This window comes from Lycium barbarum, chromosome 5 (assembly GCF_019175385.1).
Source record: "Lycium barbarum isolate Lr01 chromosome 5, ASM1917538v2, whole genome shotgun sequence".
In the NCBI taxonomy this organism is placed as follows: Eukaryota; Viridiplantae; Streptophyta; class Magnoliopsida; order Solanales; family Solanaceae; genus Lycium; species Lycium barbarum.
This window is the reverse complement of record NC_083341.1, coordinates 117775697-117795252: the sequence shown is the minus strand read 5'-3', so window position 1 is coordinate 117795252 and position 19556 is coordinate 117775697. Positions and strand designations below refer to the sequence as shown.

At 40.1% G+C, this 19556-nt stretch overlaps 1 protein-coding gene across 1 annotated transcript; it reads left to right on the top strand.

Moving 5' to 3' along the window:
• The first annotated feature begins 14834 nt into the window (after window positions 1-14834).
• LOC132641234 (glyceraldehyde-3-phosphate dehydrogenase, cytosolic) lies at window positions 14835-18124 on the top strand. The gene is made up of 10 exons (XM_060358149.1): window positions 14835-14991; window positions 15222-15322; window positions 15413-15528; window positions 15624-15723; window positions 16496-16703; window positions 16789-16886; window positions 17318-17460; window positions 17538-17621; window positions 17715-17804; window positions 17901-18124. Exons 1-10 carry the CDS (start codon window positions 14955-14957, stop codon window positions 17944-17946), a joined length of 1023 nt encoding a protein of 340 aa, XP_060214132.1. The 5' UTR covers window positions 14835-14954; the 3' UTR covers window positions 17947-18124.
• The last annotated feature ends 1432 nt before the right edge of the window (window positions 18125-19556 follow it).

Below are 19556 nucleotides of genomic sequence, written 5' to 3'. Positions count from 1 at the left end.
TCCAGATGCGAAATTCTACAAGGGCTTAGATGCAGTGAATCAGATTGTTGTCAATACTACCGCGGGAGGATGCTTCATGGACAAGTCATTTATCAACATCACCCGTTTGCTTGATAAACTCACCACCCACAATCAAGTTTGGCATTCAACTGATAGTGAGAGTCTCTGTTATGGTAGTCCATCACTAGCTGCTGTTGCAAAAGAAAACCACGAGAGAGATCATGCCTTTGCTCAATTGCAAACCACGGTGGATCTATTATCAAAGAAGTTGGCAGAAAAGGATGCGCAAGGGGTAAATGTTGTTGAGGAGTTACCACCTCATCCACAGGGGATGTATCAAGTCTCTGAGGGGATGTACCAAGATGGGAAACAACATTATGAAGATGCTAATTATGTCAACAACTCCCAAGGGGGTTATCAAAGGCAAAATTATCAAGGTCCGGGCCACACCCTTGGCAAAAGCCTCAACACCAATTACAAGGGAATAATTATAGCAGAAATGATCAAGGAAATCCAAATCAAGGGAATTACAATAACAACAATTATAGCAACAAGAGCTCTAACCCCTACATTCCACCAAGGGGGCAAGCATCAAGTTCCCAACAGTGGAGAGACAATTCAGCTAGCAATGCTGCTAATGATTCTACGGAGCTGAAAAGTATGATGCAGAAAATGCTAATGAATCAGGACCGAACTGAAAGTACAATAAAGGGAATGTCTTAGGTTCAACTATCTCATTCAGCTGCCATTCAGAAGCTTGAATCGCAATTCAGAGACCTTTCCAGAGAAGTGCATACTCCTCAACGTGGACAACTACCAAGTGATACAGTTCCAAATTCGAAAGGTAGTGGGGTAACCTCTGTGGAGCATGTAGCTGCTATTAGCACCCGAAGTGGAAAAATACTTCAAGGTGCTGATAAAAAGGTGATTGATCTTGAGCCAATTGTTGAAGAAGAGGCATAACCTGATGTATCTGATGTTATTGTGGAGGAAGAAACAAAGGAGGAAGTCCCTATTATAGCTGAAGAGGAGCAAAATCTTGAGAATCTCAAGGCACAATGAAAAAACATGAAAAGGGGAAGGCAAAACTTTCTGGCGCTCTACGCCCTTTGACTCAAATGTTCAAATCTTCACCGCCTTTTCCTCAAAGGCTAGTGAGGAAAACAGAAGATGATAAGTGTTTGCGATTTTATGATCAACTCAAGCAATTGACGATGAACATTCCTTTCATGGACGCTGTCCAAGAAATGCCTGGGTTTGCTAAGTATTTGAAGGATCTCTTAACAAAAAAAAAAAAGCCATTGAAACACGACACTGTGGGTATCACTCATCGCGTCAGTGCTATTATTTCCAAGACCACAGTGCAAAAAAGGGAAGATCCTGGAGCATTCACCATTCCATGCACCATAGGGCAGCAGGATTTTGCTAAGTCATTGTGTGATAACGGGGCTAGCATAAATCTTACGCCCCTTGAGATTTTCAAGAGATCAGGATTAGGGATACCAAGGCCCACTACCATGAGGTTGCAGATGGCTGACAGGTCGATCAAAAGGCCAGTTGGGGTAGTTGATGATGTGCTTGTTCAAATTGGGGAACTCCTACTGCCGGCAGATTTTGTGATTCTTGACTGTGCTGTTGATCAAGAAATTTCTATTATTCTGGGGAGACCTTTCCTTGCTACATGGAGGGCTCTTATGGATTCAGAAAAGAATGAAATCAAGCTCTGGGTTAACGATGAGGAGGTGACTTTTCATGCTAGCAAGGGTATGAAATTGCCTAGTCTTTATCAAAGTATTTCAGTCATTAAATCTTTTGATGTGGTGGATGAAGCGGTAGAATTCAAGATGGAGGAAGAATGCTTGGGTGAAACATTATCGGCCATCTTGGTCAATTTTAATACAGAAGAAATGGAGGGATATATTGAGACGGTGAATTCACTCACCGTTCTGGGGTCTTACTCTTATGAGCCCAAGAAATTGTCTCTTGATTTAGAGAAGCAAACAACTCCTCCAGCAAAACCGTCAATTATTGAGCCACCGAAGTTGGAGCTCAAGCAACTTCCATCCCATTTTAGATATGAGTTTCTTGGAGAAAATTCCACTCTTCGAGTTATTGTGTCATCACTTCTGAATGAGGGTCAAACTCATAGACTCCTCGCAGTTTTGAGGAAACATTTGAGAGCTTTGGGTTGGACTATTGCAGACATCCGGGGGATTCCCTCCAGAATTTGTGAGCACCGAATTCAGTTGGAAGAGGAAAGTTCACCAAGTGTTGAGCATCAGAGAAGATTGAATCCACCGATGCAAGAGGTGGTAAAGAAAGAGATTATTAAGTGGCTAGATGCTGGGGTGGTTTACCCGATTGCCAACAGTCCGTGGGTAAGTCCAGTCTAATGTGTGCCAAAGAAAGGGGGCATCACTGTTGTCCCTAATTCTAAAAATGAGTTGATTCCTACAAGAACTGTCACCGGTTGGAAAGTGTGTATGGACTACAGAAAGCTGAACACTGCATCTTGCAAGGATCATTTCCCTATGCCTTTTATTGATCAAATGCTTGATCGGCCAGTTGGAAAGTCTTATTATTGTTTCTTAGATGGGTACTCAGGTTACAACCAAATCAACATTGCATTGGAAGACCAAGAAAAGACTACTTTCACTTGTCCCTATGGGACATTCGCTTTCAGTCGAATGCCATTTGGTCTTTGCAATACCCCAGCTACTTTCCAATGATGCATGATGTCCATATTCTCTGACATGGTTGAAAACTTTCTTGAAGTCTTCATGGATGACTTCTCTGTTGTGGGAGATTCATTCGATGAATGTTTAGACCATCTTGATCGGTGCTACAAAGGTGTGAGAAGACAAAACTCATTCTCAACTGGGAAAAGTGTTATTTTATAGTAAAGGAGGGAATTGTCCTTGGCCATAAGATTTCCGAAAGAGGCATTGAGGTTGACCAAGCCAAAATCGATGTGATTTCAAAACTCCCTCCACCCATCTCAGTAAAAGGGGTTCGGAGTTTCTTGGGGCACGCCGGATTCTATAGAAGATTTATCAAAGACTTCTCCAAAATTGCAAATCCAATGTGCAAACTCTTGGAAAAGGAGTCCAAATTCAATTTTGATGAGAAGTGCATCAAGGCTTTCGACGAGTTGAAGTTAAAATTGACCTCAGCCCCTATTGTTGTGTCCCCGGATTGGTCGTTGCCCTTTGAATTAATGTGTGATGCCAGTAGTCTTGCAATTGGCGTTGTGCTTGGTCAGCGGCTCAACAAAATCTTGCACCCAATTTATTATGCCAGCAAAACACTAAATGGAGCTCAATTGAACTATACAGTAACAGAGCAGGACCTACTTGCTATTGTTTATACATTTGAAAAGTTCCAGGCTTATTTATTGGGTGCCAAGGTAGTGGTTCGCATTGACCATACTGCTCTGCGGTACTTAATGGCTAAAAAGGATGTTAAGCCTCGGTTGATAAGATGGGTGTTGTTGCTACAAGAATTTGATTTTGAAGTCAAAGACCGAAAGGGTCAGAAAATCAAGTGGCTGACCATCTCTCCAGACTTGAAGCAGCAGGGAGACCGATTTATGTGCTGGATATTGATGACAATTTTCCGGATGAAAGAGTCTTGGCAGTCTCCAGTGATGTGGCACCATGGTATGCCGATATTGCCAATTATTTGGTGACTGGCATTGTTCCTGAAGATTTGAAGGCATATCAAAAGAAGAAATTCTTGAGAGATTACCGACAGTATTATTGGGATGGGCCTTACTTATTCAGGATTTGTGCAGACAATATGATCAGAAGATGTGTGGCTGAATCTGAGGTGATGGATATTTTGAAGGCTTGTCATGATTCTCCGATCGGTGGGCATCATAGTGGAAATAGAACTGCAGCCAAGGTGCTCGAGTGTGGCTACTATTGGCCAACCATCTATCGTGATGCGAATATGTTGGCACGTTCTTGTGATAAATGCCAGCGCCAGGGCACAATAGGTCGAAAGCATGAAACACTGATGAATTTTGTGCTTGAGGTGGAGCTCTTTGATGTGTGGGCATTGATTTTATGAGGCCCTTTGTGAGCTCATATAGCCTGAAATTCTTGTTGCGGTGGATTATGTCTCCAAGTGGGTGGAGGCGGTAGCCTTGCCTAACAATGATGGTAGGGGAGTCATTGCCTTTCTAAAAATGAACATCTTTACTAGATTTGGCACTCCTAGAGCTATTATTAGTGATGGTGGTTCTCATTTCTGCAACAAACCATTCCCTGATCTTCTTGAAAAATATGGCGTGCATCACAGGGTTGCCACTCCATATCATCCTCAGACGAGTGGTCAGGTTGAAGTCTCCAACAGAGAGATAAAGAGCATCTTGGCAAAGACGGTCAGTGTGAATCGCACTGACTGGTCCAAAAAGTTAGATGATGCTCTGTGGGCATATCGCACAGCGTTCAAAACGCCTATTGGGACTTCACCGTATAAGTTAGTATTTGGGAAGGCATGCCATTTGCCTATTGAGCTTGAGCATAAGGCCCTTAGGGAATTGAAAAAGCTGAACATGGATTGGCATGAAGCAACAAAGCTGAGGTTGTTTCAAATCAACAAGATGGATGAATTTAGGTACAATGCCTATGAAAGTGCAACACTGTATAAGGAAAACATGAAATACTATCATGACTCGAAGATCCTCAAAGGGATTTTCAGCCGAAGGACTTGGTCTTGTTGTACAATTTGCGCCTAAAGTTCTTTCCGGGCAAGCTAAAGTCTCGATGGTCCGGTCCGTTTGAAATTGTAAGTGTTTCCTCAAATGGAAGTGTCATTGAGGTGAAAACCGAGGATGGCACTCGGACTTTTAAAGTGAATGCACAAAGAGTGAAGCACTACCATTGGTGCATTGATGATGGTAAAGTGGTTGATCGGTATCGTTTGAAATACGATTCCTGAACTGGAAATTGAGGTATCTCGACGAGCTGTGATGTTAAACCAAGCGCTGTGTGGGAGGCAACCCACATTTACTGCTTTATAAGTACTTTAAATATCGTATTTCTTTTATGTTTTTGATGTTTGCTGATGTGGTAGGATTCTGAGGACATAAGAGGCCAAAATAAAGTAAGTGTTAAAGTTTGCAATGAAAGGACGCTCCATGTTACGCCCCGTAACTCATGTTACGGTTCGTATAATGAAGCGTAACAAGATGAAAAAAATGCAGCAACCACTGAAGGATGAGGGAAAAGTGTTACGGTGTGAGTTACGGACCGTCGAATCGCGTTACGGACCGTAACACATGAGCGTAACCTTGACAGAAATCTGGGCAACCACTGGAAAATTTGCACCCGTTACGCCAGGTAATACGGACCGTAACACGAGTTATGGTCCGTCGGCTGTATTGCCATGTCATTAATGAAACATAAAAACGGGGTCGTTTGGGTAGACCGTAACACGAGTTACGGCTCGTACCTTGGGTTACGGTCCGTAACCCGAAGCGTAACGATCGGGAACATTTAAATACATCACCTGACGGTTACATTCCAAATTCAAATGACATTTTAACTCCCTCTCTCCCTCATAACCCTCCTCATCCTCTCTCCCTAACCATCTGTCCCCTATTACCCTACCATCGCTGTTGATTTGTTCTTGTAAAGTCCATCGCTGTTTCGGTTTAGTCGCAAGTTTTTCATCCAATTTTCGTCCACAATCAGGTATGACAATGTGTTGACTCTCTTTAGTCTTTCATCTATCGATAGTATTGGTATGATATTCCATGATTAAAGTCGTATACCATGCCATGTACTTCTGATTTTGAATGCTTTTGAATTCCCATGGATTATTGAGCGGGAATTGAAAAAGGTGGGGGGTTGGGTTTGGTATGATTGTTGTTTGAAGGACTTGTGGACACAAGGACATTGTTTCCCACTGAGTCGGAGGGCATCCCGATTGAAAGTTTCACTTGTGAATCTAGTAAATTGGTTTGCCCGCCAACTGTTCGACAAAATGTTTCAAAGAAAACTTTGCGAAAATCGGGTAAAGTCTAAGTAACCCGAGGTATGTGAGGGGACCAACTGGTGTTTTATACCATACCCCAAGGATCGTAAGGTTGAAAATCTTGGCCTCGTGCTTAAACGAAACAATTTAGCTACGATGAGGAATCTATTGAATTGCTGCCCGACGCTTAGTGTTTCGGGCCGTAACATGTGTTACGGACCGTAACACCCCATCGTAACACCCATGATTTCCATAAAACTTTCTGGAAATTTGGGTTAGGTTACGGTCAAGTGTTACGGACCGTAACACGTTTGACGGTCCGTAACATCATACCGTAACACCTATGATTTCCATAAAACTTTTTGGAAGTTTGGGTCACGTTACGATAAGCTGTTACGAACCGTAACACATTTGACGGTCCGTAACATCATACCGTAACACCTATGATTTCCACAAAACTTTCTAGAAATTTGGGTCACGTTACGGTAAGCTGTTACGGACCGTAACACGTATGACGGTCCGTCGAACGTGTTATGGTCCCTGTGTTATAAATGAAAAAAATGAGTTATGGTTGAAGATACGGCCCGTAACACCATCGACGGTCCGTCGACCGTGTTACGGTGCATAAGCTAATTGAAGTCCTGAACTTCAACCAATAAGTTGTATAATTGAAAAGCTTCTTGTGTATCATAGCTAACTTTGCCTTCAACAGGTAGGGGTAACCCAAGGCAAGGAAATAAGGTTGCACTAAAGGTTGCCGGCAGAGGAAAAGGTCGCGGTGTAAGCAAAGTAACCTCACGGTTTCGCGATGAAGATCAACTCAAAGACACAAAGGCTATAAAGAAGCCCGCTGCACCTAGCAGGCCAGCCTCACCATCTGAAAGTTCCTCCTCATCTGATGAGGAGGGTTCTTCTAGTTCGTCAAGCCATAGTAGACCCAGGGAGGCCGTCACACCACCACACCGACCACAACCACCCATTAGACAGCCTACTGCGGAGGAGCGCGAACAAGAGCGCGAGCAGGAAAGAAGAGAGATTGACATCCAGATAAGGGTTGTGTATGAGCAGGACCTCCGCTTTTCTGTGGAGGGGTCTTAAGAACTATACAACAAAGGGTGTGAGCTAGCAAAGCATGAGGGGCAGGGCCCGAAGATAAGTATTTTTGAGGAACGGAACGTCAGCTTCGATGGATATTCGGGCATTCGTGACACTCTCTGCTTCCACAAGTTAGAGTTTTTGAAAAACCATGTGGGGTCCTACATCCCGACTCTTGTTCGGGAATTCTACGCTTCTTATGGGGCTGCTGTATTCAAAGCACAGAAAAAAGGGCAGCGCGCAACTCAAGTGCCGGCCATGAATGAGGTATTAATGTGCAAAAATAAGATTGATGTTTCTCCGATGGCCATTAATAAAGTACTATTCGGGGAGGATTATATTGCGCCTACAGCGGCGGAAGAAGGAGAGTTTGTCTACAAAATTGCACAGAAAGATACAATCCTAGTCAGAAAATGGATGGCCTCAGTGATTGCACGGTCGGCAGATCCTGAATGGGCAATAGTGCCAAAGTTGACAGCCACTACGAGGATTTGGAAAAACACCCTCACACCTGAGGCAAAGTTTTGGTGGCAGATTGTTCTGTTCCGCATCCGTCCTACCCAGGCAGATAATTATTTGACCCCGGACAGAGCTGTTCTTGTGGCTGCCCTTATGTCGAGGTATAAGATCAACATCGAATGATTGGTAGCCGCAGATCTTCGAGAGAGAGCCACACAACCAGCCACTTCCCTAATTCATCCATGTTTGCTCACGTTCTTATGCCTGCGAGAGGAACCAGAACCCCTCCCCTTTATCGACCACAGTGTGATCGCTAGGAGTATCTATGACATCACAAATGGCAGAGATGATATGTTGGGCCAAGGTACAATGCCATCTGCCTCATGTTCTGATGTGCTAGAGGGGCCAACGGGATCAGATGTTCTACCCTTAGCTATCATGGGTGCTGAGGCAACTGCTGCAGGTCAACCCACAGATTCTGAGGCTCCACCGGCTGACTATGCTCCACAGCCCATGCCAGCTCTAGCTCCAGCTACTTCGGGTGGTCCCACCTCTTCCACTGGAGCGAGCCCAACACCGGCTCAGCCCATACCGGGAGTCCCACCTAAACTTGCGAGAAAGATGATTTTCAACCGAGAGAATTTGGGGCAGTGGTCCTACAAGCAGATAGAACAGATAGACAGGTCAAGCAGATCATGATCGAGCTGAAATTGTACACAAAAAAGGCTATTGATGCAGATTTAAGGCCAATAAAAGAACAGATGGTTGATGACCACCTACAGATCCACTCTCGGATAGATGGTATTAAGAACAGAATGACGGAGCTGACTAAGACACACCCCGCTATGGAATTGGGGATTATTCGGAGTGAGTTGCAGACACTAAAAGATGATGTGCAGAAATTGAAGGCACAGGAAGTGGCTGTTGTGACGGCCTAGATTTTGAAAGTACACACAGAGTTGGTACAAAGCTTATACCAGCCGGTTCAGAGTCTACTTGTGGATGATGAGATCGAGAAAACGGTCGATGAGGAGCAGGAGGAGGAGTTGGAAGAGGATACCCACTCATTGGCTAAAGGGAAGCGCAAGAGAGTCACGCTAGATGATGAAAACCTTGATCCCATTCTCAAGAATCCGTTTGATGCCATGCGCCCACAGAATGAGGAGGAGGAGCGGCGAACATTGAAGAAGATCCGACATGAGTCCCGGCTGAGTTCTGACACCACTGGAGCGACTTCTAGCTTAGCCCATCCCATTGAGCCGGCTCACCATACTTCTGCTCCACCCACTGAGACTGGGACTTCTAGTGTTGGCAAGCCTGATACCACCATTGCTCCTACCTCCGAGGTTATCCAACCTCATGATGCTGCAGCAGATCCAAGCGCCTAGTGCGCTCCAGGGTGGCCCTACATTATATTGATGGATTATATAGATGCCTTGAGGGCAATGCATGTTTCTAAGTTGGGGGTGTAGGGTAATTGCTGGTATTTTTGGTATTGTTTTTGTTTTTGTTGGTATTGTTTTTATCTTAAATTGTGATATTAAGTATGTATTTAGGACCCTCTTCGGCTGTTCTTTGCCATGTGTTCTTTTCCCGAAGAGTGTTATTTTATGTTGAACCTGGCATGTTTAGGATGTGTAGTTAAAAGTAAAGTAAGGATGACTTAAGTGGTGGTGGTCCGTGTTTTCTGGCATATCTAAAAGTGTTTTACGAGTCAATGATATCCCTCCGAAAAATAATTTGTGATGTACATCAAGAATGGGTTATTGATATTGACATGTATGGTTCTTTTAATGACATTGCAAATAAAGGGTTTCCATGTGTGTGAAATCTTCAAACGGAAGTCAAGTCAGAGTATTTAAACAATCTTTATGCCATTGTGTTGTGAGTTCTTAGTTTCTATTTGTGTATGATGCTTGTAATCTAGAACTTGCCCGGTTGGTCGTGCGTGAATTCGAAGGAGAGTTTGATTGTAAAGTGATCTTAGGATTTCTTTGTATTGGCTCCATAGCCTGTTTATCTTAAATGAGCCTAGCCTGTACAGAAAATGATCACTAGTCTCTCATTTTGAGCCTATAGACTTTTTCTTTGATTAGCCGTTAACTAACCTACACCCCTTCTGTGAATAAACCCATTTGGCACCAAGTCCCTCCTTGACACTAAAGAATGACAAAAGAGGCTAAAAGCCTAAGTTGGGGGTGATAAGCGAAAGATGCGGAAAATGAGGCTAAAAGCCTATGTTGGGGGTGATAAGTGAAAGATGCGGAAGCGAAAGACTTGTTGAGGGTGATCGTGAGTATTGCGGGGCATGATTCGGTGTGGTTAGAATAGATATGAAAAAAATGGTGTATATATATAGCTATATATATGTATATAGATAAATAAGTTCTAAATAAATCCACGTCGGAGCTGTAGGGTCAACAACAAAAGGAAGAAAGGTGAATGAAGTCAAAATGAAGTGTCAAGGAAGGTGAGTCACCACTATCCAAATAGTTATCCTACCCGTCCCTAAGCCAATGTTACAAGCCTCAAAAGTCCTAATGTGATCACAGTCGAACTGTTCAAAGTTGAAGGCATGGAAAATAAAGGCAAGCCTATGGTATGTGCAAGTATGGTATGCAAATTTCTTGTGAGTGTGAGTGTCCTTCTGTCTCTTTAGTCTCTTGTCCCATTTATTTTCTAAATATGTGTGTTGGGACATTCTTTAGTCTATGTGAGGGCGTAAGGATTGTAGATTGCGAAGTAACTGGCTTTCCGGAAGTTGAAGTTCATGTGCATAGAGACTCCCATACTATGATTGTGTCATTAATTGAGGTTGCATAGTGAATTACAATTGTTCTAAAATGTGCGTCTTGTGTCACAAATAGGACATGGATAAGAGCCCAATATTTTTCTTGGATTGAAGAGTCTGTGTTAGAAATACATGCCAAAACCACCGTAGGCATTCTTATTTTGCTAGATGTCGTGTGTTAGTAGTGAGTCTTGTTGTAGTTGCTTGAGGACAAGCAAAAGCTTAAGTTGGGGGTGTTGATGTGCCGTGAATTTCGGCACATTTTATGTCTTTTTCACTAGAAGTGTTGCTTGTTTTTAAGTGTTTTTACATCGTTTCTTATGTTATTTTGGCGTTTTGTAGGGTTGGTTGACTAAGGAACGGAAATGATAAGAAATGCTGAAAAACGGACAACTTGGAGCAAAAGGACGGTCCGTAACTCGAGTTACGAACCGTAACGTGATCCATGCCCAGAGAGGAAGATCCAGATACGTGTCGCTAAAAAGGACGGTCCGTAACTCATGTTACGGGCCGTAACGTGTACCGTAATCTGAAGGAAATTTCCAGTAAGAAGCCTAAGTAGTGTCACATGTTACGCCCAGAAGGACGGTCCATAACGCAGGTTAACGCAGGTTACGGGGCGTAACGTCATGGCGTAACGCATTGGCCACTGAACACTGAAGCCATGATCCACTGGAAGATACGGATCGTAACCTGTGTTACGGTCCGTCGCAAGAAGCCGTAACGGTTGACCTAATATTAAGCTGACAAAGGACGGACCGTAACCTGTGTTACGGTCTGTAACGATGCCGCGAAGGGTGTTTTTGTCCAGAACTTTGGCGCGATTTTTGGCCCTTTAAATGCTTAAAGTTAGGTTTTTAACAATTATTCTGATCTTTTGGGAGCATTAACTTTAAGCCTTGGATATTTGTGAAGTGGTTGGAGCATTTAAAGCACCAACCTCACCCTCATTCCACATTGTATTAGCATTGTAAGTACATTATGTTAACTTTTAAGCTTTCTTTGTTAACCAAAATGATGAGTAGCTAATTTTAATTCTAAGGTTGTGGACCCCATGATGGATATTATGTGAATGAGTTTCTACTATTGATATATGCATAGTGGTTGTTGGTATTTATTCTATCTTTGTGCGTTAGCGTTGGGTAATGATTGCAAGCATTAGCCTAAGCCATTATACTAACTTTTCTTGGGAAAGAGAGTTAGTATTGGTAAGATTGAATAACAATGACTCGGGGCATTAACCCTCGTTTAATAGACTAACTTAGGGATAAAAACAAGTCTAATTGGCATTATTGGTCGCTCTTCGAGTTCAACTCTTTCACATTTGGAAAAATCATAAAGAGGAAATACAGCCTAACTGTTGGGAAACATTAGGAAGTCCTTAAGAGATCAAGTGCATACTCTTAGAACAACCATTAGAAGTATATCACATTGAAACCTGAAGCATAATATCTAATCAAAGTGGGGAACACAACCTTAGTCTGTCTCTCACATTAAGTACAATTCAAGTCAAAGTATTCAATTACATTACACAACAAATATTTCAAACTATTCAGAATAGGATTAAAGCCTTTAAAGACTAGTATCGCATACAATTAGTACCCTTTTCTCTCCTTGTGGGATTCGACCCCAACCTTGTTGGGTTATTATATTTGAAAACGACCGCTTTACGCCACTCATAGGTGTAATTTGAGCGTATCAGCTGTTCAAACATTTTCCCATTTGGATCTTGCAGTTTCAATGTATTTGGCAGGGGTTTTGTGATGTCTATTTTAACTAACAAACGTGCATACAAAATCCGCTCCATACTGGTTGTACAAGCATCTGTATAAACAGGTTTACCTAAGGTTCTTCCTATTCGACTTAGAGATTTAGGGTTCCAATAACTAAAAGGAAATCCATGTAGTTTGATCCATAAAGGAATCATCCTAAGCACCTCTTTGTTCAAGTCGAATTCAACCTCCCAACTCTTCATGATTATGGGTTTATTAAACATCATATATGTACCATCATATAATACTTCGTCTTTGTCCTCGATGCATTTGAACTTAATTAGAAATCTAATTAGCCATAGTTGTGGTAGTACACTTTGGGTGCAGTTAGGGCTCAGCATAAAATACCGAAAATCGAATTATCGAATCGAACCGACTATTTCGGTATTCGGTTCGGTTCTCGGGACTGAAAGTATAAAATTTAGTTTTTCGGTACTTACAATTATACCGTTCGGTAATTCGATAAATACTGAAATAAATACCCATAAAGACCAAAGCCTAAAGGAGTAAAGACCCATTGTAAAAACATTCTCAGTCCAGCCCAATAGCCTAAAGGAGTAAATACGGTACCAATACCCATTAGTTCACACTTCACACTTACAGTGTAAATCCCTAACACAAAATCTTTAATCTCCAACCTCCAAGTCAACCAAACACATTACACACCAAAAAAAAATCCCTAATCCCTTTATTCGAGTTAGCAACTTGCATAAACAGTTGACCGAAGCAATGTATGATATCTTTTGAAGCAAATGTTCACATATATGCATGCATGACCACTGCTAGATTATGTTTTTGCATTATCAATAGATGAAAAATAAGCCTAGCTATTCATTTCATCAACGCCTTTGCTATCATTGACGCGTCTGCCCTAGAAAAAAAAAAGCTAAATTATCACTTTGCTTTCCTCTACTAGTTCGCATCAACTCATCCTAATGCATACCAACAGTTTACGCCTGGTATAGTTTAGGTACTCTGCTTTGAGAGTGGGGGTACTTTAAAATAGGATGCAAGTTTAAATAGCTGCTTATTGCTTAGGAATTATGCCTTTGGTTTTCTAATGAGCAGAAAGTAGGTGCATTTTCTAAAATAATGTTCATCTTACCTTAATCCAATTAGTGGCTAAATAATCATTTTTTTCCTACACTAGTGCTATAAGGAAAATGAGATATCAAACAAAATTAAATTATGATATTTGTGAAGTATCAGTATGACTCTTGCCTAGGTAAGCAAATCTCACAGTGAACTTTGGCTTCGATATTACCAAATATCGTACCGAGCCGAAGTTTGATCTACCGATTACCGAATTACCGAATCGAAGTTTGAAAGTTAGGTATTTAGTATATACTTTCAATTACCGATTACCGAATTACCGAACCCGAACTTTAAAAATACCGAACGCCTAGCCCTAGGTGCAGTTACATGATTCCAAGTAGTGGAAATATATCTCTCTATAGCAGCTATTGTAGGGGAACTACCAACTACATAGAAAATCAAGACATTCTGCCAAATTGCTACATCTTTGTCAACATTTTCCTTCTGCATTTGTGCCACAAATTCCCCTTCTACAATCACTGGTGCAATATAATCCAGTTCCATACCTTTAGTAGCATATTTGTTCTCAGTAAACAGGTTAACCCATTTCTTTGTCTCTGCGTCTGCCGGCTGTGGTTGGGTAGTTGTGGGTGGTGCACCTGGTGCCACCTCCGTCGCCTCCACCTCTAATGCTGTAGCTAATTCCTGCAGCTGCTTGACCTCTTTATTTCCTGCCCTTTCATCCTTCTCCTTTCCGTTGTACAGCCCAGAGTTCATGTCAACAATAGTCGTGTTTGCAGTTGGTAATTGTGGAATAGAACCTCGACCTTTCCCTATCGAAGGAAATGGGGTGACATGTTTAGTGCTAATTACTGGCGTTGATTTTGTACCACTTCCTTCCACCGTTGTTGCCCCAATCGGAGTCGAACTCCCCCCTTTCCCCAAACTTAATCGGGGTATTTGGGATGGAGGACACCCAATTGGATTTTTAGGGTTAGCTCGCTCAACACCGTCGTCTTCTGCCGTCCTCGGCCCATGCCCACCACCAGAGCATGGTAGCTCACCTACCGTGCGCACGTTAGTTTACTATCTTGCACAGAGAGAGAGAGAGAGAGAGAGGGAATTTATCGAATTTGAAAGTTATTTCGCAATCGAAAATTTGTACTTATTTAGTGCTAAGTGATATACAAATTTTAATTAAAGATAGTTTTTATTTTTTATTTTTAGAAGTTACTATTTTTTCAAAGAGTATGCTAAAAATTAGGTGAATACTTATATTTTAAAACGGAAGGAGTAATAGCATCTCGTTTTACTAACCACCACCACACCATTAAGTACTTCTATGTTTTAATTACTTTTTATGTTGGAAAAATTATTTTAATTAATTTTTAAATAGGTAATTATACTGAAATTGACATCGAAAATGATATGGTGTGAAATATTGCTATATTTTCGACTGTAAATCTGTGGGATATAATTACCTTGGGCTCTTAAGAAAACAAGTTTACCATCTTGATTTCCGAAAAATTCCAAATCAACCGGCTGCACCAGGTTTGAAACAGTTAACACTAAACACACAAAAGTATTACTCCATTCTAGAAGTTTCCGACGGTTCAAATCATGCGTGCTGACCTGTCTTCCTTCTTTCTTTTCCACCAAGACAAGCACTAGTCACGTGATACCCATCACGTGCCTCTGCCCCCTCCTTACACTCCTTTATATCTCACACTAGAGCCCTATATTATTTGCTGCATTCACTGTAACTCTCACTAAACCAAAATTTTCTCTCCTTTTAGATCTTTCAAACCTTTTTCTTAGCAATGGCATCTGACAAGAAGATCAAGATCGGAATCAATGGTAATAATACATACCCTTTTGATTCCTTTTCAGTAGGCAGTTTCTCTCCTATTGCTTTATTTTTCCTTAATTATATGTAGTACGAGTTAATAGTAGTGGATTTGTGTGCTATGTAATGGATCTGTCTGTGTCTAGCGCGCCAAATTTTAATTCGAGGCCTTAAATATATACAGATACACAAATTGTTTGTTGTGATGTTGGTTTTCATTTTTTTGATTTTATTGAATCAGGATTCGGTAGGATCGGACGTTTGGTGGCTAGAGTTGCTCTACAAAGAGATGATGTTGAACTAGTTGCAGTGAACGATCCATTTATCTCAACTGATTACATGGTAGAGTTTATTATTGCTAGATCTATAGTTTTGGATTATATGTGTAGATCTGTGAGGGGATTAACTTGAATCTTTGTTATTTTTGTGTAGACATACATGTTTAAGTATGATTCAGTACATGGACAATGGAAGCACCATGAACTTAAGGTTCAGGATGAGAAGACCCTTCTCTTTGGTGAGAAGTCCGTTAAAGTCTTCGGAATCAGGTATTAGTTATATCACAGAAATAAAAGAAATCTAGATTTATGCTTTTATTAAGTTCAGTTTGACTAATATATGTTATTTTTTTTTTATTGTTAAGGAACCCTGAAGAAATCCCATGGGCTGAAGCTGGTGCTGACTTTGTTGTTGAATCAACTGGTGTCTTCACTGACAAGGACAAAGCTGCTGCTCACTTGAAGGTATCATGTTGGATCTGCTTTGTTTATTGCTTTGGCTTAACTGATGCATTAATTCACTGGTATGGGCACTAGTATATTTGAAGTTCATTAAATATATATGGAACTTGTTAGATCTTGTTTCTTGCGTTAGATCTACATTTGCGGAGAAAACAAGGCAAAGTCCTGCATATAGTATTAAGGGCTATCTTCTTTTGCTTTTGTGGTCCTGTCTGCTGAAATTAATTACGGGCGCTTGCCAAAGTATATAAAACCTATACACTGATCATGTATATTATTTGGTGTATACAATATGTATATTAAGTGTTACTTAGTAGGCGTTTGGCCATAGAAACCAAAACATTTTTCACTTTTTTTTTTTGAATTTTGGAGTTGGAGTTGTGTAATTGTGTTTGGCCATAGTTTTTGAAATCGTATTTTTTTGTTGAAATGTAGTTGTTTTAGTTTTGAAAAAAGTGAAATTTTTGAAAAACAAGTTTTCTTGTTTTCAAATTCCTGAATACAACTTCAAGTTGTATTTGGAATTTTCATGGCCAATCGCTGATTCTGGAAAAAAGTTCTGGAAAAAAGTGAATAATTTTTATGGCCAAACGGGCCCTTAATGTATGTATATTGTTTACATTATATGTATATTTTGTGTATACAATATGTATAATAAATGTATAGTTATACTTAATGACATACAAAAGCTATTTGCTTGCTGTTATTTGAGCTGTCCAAGAAGTGTAATTGTTATTAGTATTAGTTAATTAACTTGGTATGTTTGTGTGATCAGGGTGGTGCCAAGAAGGTTGTGATCTCTGCTCCTAGCAAAGATGCCCCCATGTTTGTTGTGGGTGTCAACGAGAAGGAATACAAGTCAGAATTGAACATTGTCTCCAATGCTAGTTGCACTACAAACTGCCTTGCACCTTTGGCTAAGGTTATCAATGATAGGTTTGGCATTGTTGAGGGTCTCATGACCACTGTCCACTCCATGACTGGTGAGTGTTTTCCCAATTACTTTGGAAATTGGATATGTTAAGTCTATATCTAGATTCTAACTTGCTGCAATGTTTTGTTTTTCAGCCACCCAGAAGACTGTTGATGGTCCATCCATGAAGGACTGGAGAGGCGGAAGAGCTGCTTCATTCAACATCATTCCTAGCAGCACTGGTGCTGCCAAGGTAATTATGGATTTAAATGTCATTGCTAATATTTTCTCCATGTTTGCTGCATCTCTGCTATAGAAGACCACGAAACAATTAACTATCCCATTAAAGAAGAGGAAAGGAAAGGATTATTATACCTTATTTGCAAAATCTATATTTTGGCAGTAACAGGGATATGAAGTTTATAATGACTTGTAAGTCTTTTGTTACTTGAAAATTCTAATCGATTCGTTTCTAAAGTTGGCTTTTTAATCTGTCAAACCCTCCAAAACAAATTCCATTTGTGAATCATAGCATGGAACTATAACAAAGGGAGTTCCTATTCATAGGGTGTTTTTGTTGTTAAGGTTCATTTTCGTTGTAGTTTGAGGGTTACTTCACCTGCTAATATATAGTACTCTGTGTTAGACTTTTAGTTTGATGAAGTTGCATTCATCATATTGTAGGCTGTTGGAAAAGTGCTCCCAGTTCTGAACGGCAAATTGACTGGAATGGCCTTCAGAGTTCCAACTGTTGATGTTTCTGTTGTGGACCTTACTGTAAGACTAGAGAAAGAAGCCACTTACGAAGACATCAAGGCTGCAATCAAGTTAGTTTCTGTTTGATCACTTGGGTGTTGTCTATTTGTTCCGCAACGCTAAATTGTTGTGTGTTCTTGGTCCATAGGGAGGAATCAGAGGGTAAGTTGAAGGGTATCTTGGGATACACTGAAGATGATGTTGTTTCCACAGACTTTGTTGGTGACAGCAGGTATATTATAAATACTTTTTGTTCAGTTTACCCCTGGGGTGTACTTTAATTCTTGAATTGCATTTTTACTTTAATGTCAAATTATTGGCGCAGGTCAAGCATTTTCGATGCCAAGGCTGGAATTGCTTTGAGCAAGAACTTTGTGAAACTTGTGTCTTGGTATGACAACGAATGGGGTTACAGGTAATGTTTCTGTTCTTTAACATCTCTTTACACTTCTTACATCACCTTTGGAAATTGTTATGATCTTAATAAAACAAATGCTTCTTGCGTATGCAGCTCACGTGTGATTGATTTGATCTGCCATATGGCTTCAGTTGCTTAAGCTTTTGGGATAAGTTTAGTTTTTGGTTGAATCATTGGAGTATTAGTTTCTGGCCGGGAGTGGTCTTCTTGTTTAAATGTAATGCAATAACCAGAGAGGAATCGTGTTTTCTTTGAGGAATCTTGGGCTTTTTTTGGTTTGACTTGTCATGAATGAATGAAAACTTTGCTTTTTCCGATATCAGTTATCAGGTCTTGCTTTTTGTTAGTATATATTTGGTTTATGTCTTGTGTTTGGCCCAAGTGGTTGAAGATTGCCTTTTGCAAAACTCCTGCTCGACTTATTCCTCAACAATTGGACACGGGTGCTTTAATAATTAGTAGGAAAAGATATGCATTTGATAGTGCGTCGAATTAACTGAATTTAAATTTCCAAGTTCTATATTTCCCTACCGTTTCCCTTTATATATCCTTTCTTTATGCGAACTGTTCTTTCTGTAAACATTGTATGGAAAAACAATTTCTTTTTCTGAAGAAATTGAGAATAAAGTTAAGATAGATAGTGTTAATACTACTATTACTGGTCTGACAAATATGACCAGAGATTTGAATCTCATCACTATACTCGATATAATGTTGACATAATTAAAGTGAAACATAATGTTGACATTATGTTACTAGACAAAGAAACCAGATTAAAAATAAAAAAGTTGCTACTTGCAATGTGAAACAGTGGTATGATCTTTTATTAGGTTTTTGGAAAGGATTTGATGTTTTATGTGTGCTCATTTCAGTTGATTCGAGCTCAAATATTTTGCATTAAATGTATATGCATAGCACCAGTTTTTTTTTTTTTTTTTTGGTATTAGTTGATTTTTCGTGGCACATGATTCATGATATTCCAAGTTCTAATTATTCAGCACTCAACAACTACAGAACTCTACAGCACACTGATTACTAAGGTAAGTGGTAGATGTGAAACTTTTCAGTGGCACTTTGCAATTAGAGGAATGAAAATATTGGGCTTTGTAATATAAGGTTACAATAGTAATTAAGTCATAATATAAGAGCGTTTAGCATAAAAAGGAAAAAGGACGTTACATACTTTTTCTTTTTCGTTTTCCATAATAGTTATGTATGGACCAAATTACGTGCACATTATCTTGAAACCTAACATTTCAAATTACTCCATTATTTTGAGGGAAAAAAACATAACTAGGCAGTATTTTAAAAATAATTGTACAATAGTAGCAGCATTAGTTATCATTTCATGTCAATTACATATTAACACATCTAGCTGCTTCTAAATAGCGATCCCTAAATTTTAGCTGGACAAAAATCAAACACACAAAAATCAACCACACGAAGTACACATCTTTCATTGCTGATACAACCACTCCATAATTTGTTTTTCCTTTCCTTTTCTCGTGCACTTTTTTATTTACCTATATGACGTATATATACAATTTATATACTTAGTTTACCATACATATAGACAATAATATATACAGAACATATAATCATATATCCAGTATAATAAGGATATATCTGGTATAATAAAGACATACATGGTATAATTCCATAATTAGTGGAAAGATGGGGAGAATATCTTATCTTGTTTCGTATGGATGGAGTGAAAAATCTCTTATTTTTATACCTGAACCACTCAAC